The following is a 7,357-nucleotide window of genomic DNA, read 5'->3' on the forward strand; positions in this document are numbered from 1 at the left end:
TCTTGCTGATTCAAAGCAGTTTGACAAATTTGAGCAACTGAACAACGTTAATGAAAAGTTGTTGCATGACGTCGTAAAATTTTTGCATCCCTTTCACAAGGCTACTGTACAATTGTCACATGATAATGTGCCGACGTCCCCTTATGTATGGCCAATGCTATTTTATTTTCGATCAGTCTGTAAGATCAAGACAGCGATAGTATGCGTGATTTGAAGGCAGTTTTTCTGTCCAGCTTGAATGAAAAGCATATTATTCATCCTTTGCACAAGCTATCAACACTTATTGTTCCTTCTTACAAATACTTGTCTTTTGTCAACACAGAAGATCGCAATTTTGTTTATTCAGAAATGCTTCGTATGGTGGACAAAATTATTTCTTATTACCAAATCAGGTGATACGAAAGGACTCAGGCAATGCAGATATAGACAGCTTTAGTGAATGCAGTCATTCAGATCAGCTGCCTTCTTCAAAGAAGAATAAAGATGACCCTGAATCTTATGATTTTCTGGCAGACTTAAAAACAGCTGCCACTCCATTGTCTAACGCCGACAGTAATGACACAAGACATGAACTTGACAAATACTTGGCACTGCCCGTGACAGCGTGTGATGCATTACAATTCTGGAAAGACAATAACGGTGAACTTCCGACGATGACAATAACGGTGAGCTTCCGACGATGGCATTGATTGGTAGAAAATTGTTGGCTATTCCTGCTGCAAGTACTGCCAGTGAAAGAGTGTTTTCAGTGTGTGGGGTGACGATGAGTGAGCGCAGGGCTCGCCTAAATCCAGAAACATTGGAAATGCTGATATTTCTCAAATACAATATGCAGCCCTGATTACTAGACTGACAGTAGGCTACTTAAGCTACCGTTATCTGTGTTCAGAAAGTTACTACTTTAATGTTTTGTGCACTTTAACTGCAGCTATTAGTAACTGCATTGTTTTTTGAACTTTTAAAGTTGCAGTATAAAAGCATTGCAAATAGTTTCAACTTATTTGTAATGCTTTAACTACTTAATTTTACTTTAATTTATTTGTGTTTTATCATTGTGGATGTAAAGCTTTGTAACTAATAAAAAAACAGTTGTGTTGATACCGAACCGAACCGAACCCGAACTGTGCTTAAGACCAAACTGAACCGAACTCGAACATTAGATATAACCGAACCGAACCGGACCCGAACTTTAAAAAAAGGGTTCGATTCCCATCTCTAATTTTTATACATGAAACGGTCCATTTTTCCACCGTTTCGATGTATTGGACCTAGACCGTTAGCAGAAAAACACCCCCAGACCGTTACATTGCCTCCACCATGCTTCACGGTCTTATGGCAGTAACGTAAATTGAGGCGTTTTCCGGCCGGTCGACGTACACGGCAAATGCCATCGCTCCCAATGATGTTGAACTTCGATTTATCACTGAACAGGACAGTTCGCCATTTCTGCACATTCCAGTCAATATGAGATGTAGCAAACAGGAGTCTTTTCTTCTGGTTTTTTAGTGAAATCAGCGGTTTCTTTGCAGGGCATCGAGAAAACAATCCGGCTTCAACACCACGTCGTCTGATTGTTCGGTCCGATATAGGCAGCTCTAATTGCTTTTGTATCTTGACTGATGATATCCAGGGATCCTTCTTGACGGATCTGACGATCATAGAATCCTCTCTAGAAGTGGTGGAACGCGGTCTTCCACCTTTGTTATCTGCTACAAACTTCCCCGTAGAACGAAATTTGGAACATAGTCTTGATACGGTCCATTTTTTTACGCGATATTTATCACAAATACTTTTTTGTGACATTCCATTTACTTAATCGCCGATAATTTTCTTTCTTAGTTCCAATCCAAGACTGTCGGGAGCCATTTTTATAGATATTTCTGGATGATATTTCTGGATGCTACTAAATGCTTCCAGATGCTTCTTCTGGAAACTCCTGGAAGCTTCTGCATGCTTCTGGAAACTTCTGGAAACTTCTGGATACTTCCTTTAATTGTTAAAAAACTTCCGTGACGTTGATACGGATTAGACTTAAGAAAATGAAACAAACCAAAAAAGTTGCACTTGTTTTGTCCGCTGCAAAATGGCACTTGTCAACGAAAATCTGCCTATGTGCTGTCACCTGTCAGCTGATTGCTAATGTCATGGCATGCTATGACTCCAGACTCCTGAACTGTTTGCTGTGGTAGTATAGTTCGTTTCGTTTTTAAGACATGTAAAATTAGGAACACTTTTTAGAATTGTTCAATGTTGGTTGCAAATGTTTTGTCCAATACTGTGTATATATATATATATATATATATATATATACGCGTATCGAAACTTTTCTTATCACGATACGATAAGATATCGGAATGTGCATATCGTAAGTTTTTTTATATTACGATAATATCGTACCCAAAAAACTTGCACGATAAAGTTTCGAAATTTATCGATTCATTAAGATATCGTTCAGTTACCATAAATATTGTAACATATCGTAATAACGATAACGATACTTATCGATTCATTACGATATTTTTTACTTTTTCCGACTAAAGAAATCAATTTTTAAAAACCTAAATAACTGTAGTAAAATTTCTGACAAATGCACTATTAAGTTTGTATATATATATATATATATATATATATATATATATATATATATATATATATATATATATATATATATATATATATATATATATATATATATATATATATATTAGGGTGTTTCTTATTTGGGGTTAAAAATTTTTTTTTTTGTTTTTCAGTGGGCCACCCAATGAAATGGTTCATTTTGGTGAGAAAATAAATGTGTAAAAATTTCAAGGGGAAGAAAACATTTTTACTGGGCGCTACCAGTCATTGAAATTTAAGGCATACTTTACTATGCGCTCTTAGTCATTAACATAGGAAAAAATCATAAAACTGATGGAGACTGGTGATAATGACTCAGTTACTTGGTACACATTTATTCACTTATTACATGCATTAAAAACATCCATTTTCTGTCATTGCATTTCTACTTATTTATTAAAAGACAGCAATAAACATGCTTTTTTAATTTGATTGTAGGTTTATTAAAGACAATAGTTACTGTACTAAGATTAATCACTCATGAGAGTTGTCTTTTTTCTGTCAGGATATTTCTGTCTATATTTTTGAACTACCAGCAACAGGAACTGCTTTTGCTCTTCGTTATTTGTATGTAGTCTATTATATTCGTCCATTAGTGCTACGCCACGTTCTGCAATGTCGTTGACAACCTTCATGCTTCGAACAGTGGACTTTACAGTCTTGAACTCTTCATTATGTTCCCATTCTCTTACACTGTTTTGAAGAAAGTGTGATGGAAGTCCTGTGATGCTGAAAAATCTTCGTGTATTAAACGTGACAAAGTCCTCCAGTTTCTTTTCTTGGATAACTGAGCAGCCCACAGTAGTCCGTTTCATATGTATCTGATCTGAAACATTGTTCAATGCTTGGACCATCTTGACCTTCGTCTCAGGGCGAACCTTATCATCAAAAAAAGCTAAAGCAACAAGTTCCTCTGATAGGTACCATAGATGCCCTTGTAACTTATTCACAGCAATTTTCGAGATCTCAGGATGCTGGGTCTTGTAGGCATCCAAGTCTTTCAAGAGCTGCAGATCAAGTCTAGGAGCTGAGGTTGCTTCAGGAGATCTGTACCAGGCTGTAATGTACAGTCGAACCGTGAAAAGGCAAATATCCCTTATTCCCTTCTCCTCTCTTTTTGTCAATCTGAATTGGTCTCTAAACATCCAAATCTTCAACGCATAAATAGCTTTCGCCATCCAGCGAGCACGGTGTACCTGAAGTTGATGGCTCAGGGTCATCTTGGTTACTAGGCGAGGCATCTTCTTGAGTTATGCTATCTTCTTTAGGGTTATCTTCACCTTCAGAAGATGATGAAAGAACAACTGTTTCTTCTCGAGATTTTCTTGCCATCTCCTCTCGGTTCCTTTTTCGGTTCATTTCTTTTTGTCTTTTTCTTGATACTTCTTCTTGCCTTGCCAATTTCTTATCGACTGGACCCATTTTGCCTCTCCGAATTTTCTCGCTTTGGCATAATAGGAAGTTCTTATCCTCCTGAATGGTGATCATTTCCAATGCGTTGGCATGGGCAATATCGAATAGTTCTGCTAACCCTTTATTCCATTGCTCTTCCTTTTGTTTCAAATAATCTGAACGCTTAGCTTTATTCTCTTTATTTTTCTTCAACTTTTCCCATTCCTTGTAAATGTTTTCGATTTTAGGGACAACGTGCTTCTTTAATTGCACTGGTATTCGGGCCTTTGACCAAACTTCAAAAACATCATTTGCTGTGGAATGTAATGCTTCCCTAATGCTTTGCTTGGCAATCTGCTTGTAATGGAAGAAAAGGGCCAACACTTCCCTTTTTGATGGAAGCATAACACAATATAAAGAAGAGGACATCTGTCCAATAAGCCATATCTCCGTTTTCTTTCTGGTAGCTATCGTTGCACTGGTTGATGAAGCCATCATTGTACAGTAGTTACACTAGTTTAACCTGCAAAAGAAGCAATTAAGCATTATAGACACAATTCTGCACACTAAAAGTAAAAAAATTACTAGTTAAAAGAGGTTTGTACGCTAAGCACCAACCACTTTTGTTGCATAACATCATACGCAACATAAGCATTTTTAAGGTACATTTGCGCAATACTGTAGGGTCGGTAGCGACCCCTAAAAATCATTCTAAAAAAAAAAAAAAAAAAGTGCATTACTTTTTTATGATAATGAACAAAATGGCAGGGTGGCCCATGCAAAAATCGAATCTTCAAAAATAAGAAACACCCTAATATATATATATATATATATATATACACTACCGGCAATTAATTTGAGACCAGTGGTTAAAAACGGTATTTACATTTCAAAAATAAATATATCTGATTATAAAAAATTGCACTTCTTTATTTTTGGATCAAAAATAAATAGAGCACAATAAAAATGTGGATAGAATAGGATATGGGCATTTTTGCACCCAAAAATTTGCTTATGTACAAAAGTATACAAAAGTGTATGTGCTGAGTTCTTCCAGCATAAAAGACAATACAAGTATTATTTTTAACTGTTACTTAATTTTGATTAATGACTTGTAATTGATATTGAAAGTATAGTTTTTCTCATTGGTAGCTTCTTGTAGATAATTTATGTAGATCCAATATAGTATATTATGACTTGCAAATGAATATACAAATATTGTATTGTTTGAGCTATTTATTTTTTTTTAGTTTCTATTTTGTTGTACTAAAATGGCTCCAGTTCGAGAATTAAGCTTTGAACAGAGAGTTCGCATTGTTTTACTTGATGAAGAAGGTGTTTCAGAAAGAAAAATTACAAAAAGAATAAAAATATCAACGACAGGAGTTCACAATAAAATCAAGCGTTTGAAGGAAATTGGTCAATATTGTGACTTACCACGACCTGGACAGCCTAGAAAGATAGATGAACATGGTGATCGTCGTATTACGAGATTATCTATGTCAAACAGAAAATTAACAGCTCCACAAATAATGAGAGAATACCATGAAACTGCTGAAAAACTTGTTAGTGTCGGGACAATAAGAAACCGATTGATGAAAGGTGGACTTTGAGGGCGTGTAGCTGCCAAAAAACCTTTGCTAAGGAAAGCAAATAAGGTAAAACGACTACAATGGGCTCCCAAACATGCCAACTGGATAATAAGTCAATGGAAAGCAGTAGTATGGAGCGATGAATCCAAGTTTGAATTATTAAGCAACAAGAGAAGAATATTTGTACGCCGGCACCAGAATGAACGTTACATTCCGCAGTGCATTGTGCCTACTGTTAACCATGGAGGAGGTTCAATAATGGTATGGGGTTGTTTTGTAGGTCACAAAATAGGAGATTTGATCAGAGTTCGTGGAATTATGAAAAAGGAGCAATACAGAGAAATTTTGGAGAATCATGCCGCTCCATCTGCTCATCGAATGGTAGTTCGACGCCAGCCTGTTTTTATGCAAGATAATGACTCAAAGCACAAATCTAAATTTTGTACAAATTATCTGAATCAACTAGTACAAGAAAAAACCCTTAGTTTTATGGACTGGCCGGCGCAATCACCAGACCTCAATCCCATTAAACTTCTTTGGGATGAAATTGACCGGTATGTGAAGAAATTCCAATTAAAATCTGAGGATCATTTATGGGAGTTACTGCAAAAGGATTGGAAAGTTATAACCATGGAAACTTTAAACAAATTAATCTTTCGTATACCAAGAATATGTGAAGCAGTAATGAAGAAACGTGGTGGTTATTTTGATGAACGCAAAGTTTGAAACTTGTGCGAAATAATAAAGACCTTATAATTTAACTTTTTCATGTTTGTTAAGTTTTCTATTTGTTTAGAAATATTTGTGAAGAAAACTAAATAAAGTATATTTCATGAACTATATTTGTAGTTTCTTCATTCACTGAGATCGAAAAAAACATAAACGAAAATATAACTGATAGATTTAATTGATTTTTACTAAAATTACTGTTTTCTCATCACTGGTCTCAAATTAATTGCCGGTAGTGTATATATATATATATATATATATATATATATATATATATATATATATATATATATATATATATATATATATATATATATAGTACATACAAATAGTACATACAAATAGTACATACAAAAGGACTTCGGTTTTTGGGAAAATGTGCTTTGGACTGACGAGTATAAGTTTAATCGCTTTGGATCAGACGAAAAACAATATGATCGTCGTCCCCAAAACCAAGAACTCAGCCCTCGATTTACTCTAAAGACTATAAAACATGGTGGTGGCAATGTGATTTTTTGGGACAGTTTTTCATGGTGTGGCATGGGCCCGTTGCATAGAAATCAAATGACAATCGATCAAAACATGTACAAAGAAATACTAGAAAACGTCATGTTGCCATATGCCGAGGAAAATCTCCCTTTGGTTTGGAAATTCCAACAAGACAACAACCCCAAGCACACCGCCAAAAGTGTTAAAATGTGGTTTAGCGCTAGCAAAATTGATATTTTGGAATGGCCCGCACAGTCACCAGATCTAAATCTGATAGAAAATATATATCATTACATTTTAAGCATCAATCCGTGCTATTTATTTTGTCGCCACTTTACGTTGACTGAAAGAGAACAAATAACTGTAAGAAAATAGATAACCGTAAGTAAGAGAACAAATAACCGTTAGTAAAGAATAAGGCAGGAAAAACAGAGTAGTATTAGTGTTAAGGTGCCATTTACCACGACTGCCAATTTAGTTTGATTTAGATTTGTGCGTTTTAGAATGTGAGAAATTGGGTTTTTAAAATGGTTTAG

At 35.3% G+C, this 7,357-nt stretch overlaps 1 protein-coding gene across 1 annotated transcript; it reads left to right on the forward strand.

The window, feature by feature from the left end:
* The first annotated feature begins 5,282 nt into the window (after window positions 1–5,282).
* Window positions 5,283–5,624, forward strand: LOC145185395 (uncharacterized). The gene has a single exon (XM_080061279.2). It carries the CDS (start codon window positions 5,283–5,285, stop codon window positions 5,622–5,624), a length of 342 nt encoding a protein of 113 aa, XP_079917405.2.
* The last annotated feature ends 1,733 nt before the right edge of the window (window positions 5,625–7,357 follow it).

This window comes from Hydra viridissima, unplaced genomic scaffold (assembly GCF_058129835.1).
Source record: "Hydra viridissima isolate aposymbiotic clone 2 unplaced genomic scaffold, HvirCarnegie_v1 scaffold_4, whole genome shotgun sequence".
NCBI lineage: Eukaryota > Metazoa > Cnidaria > Hydrozoa > Anthoathecata > Hydridae > Hydra > Hydra viridissima.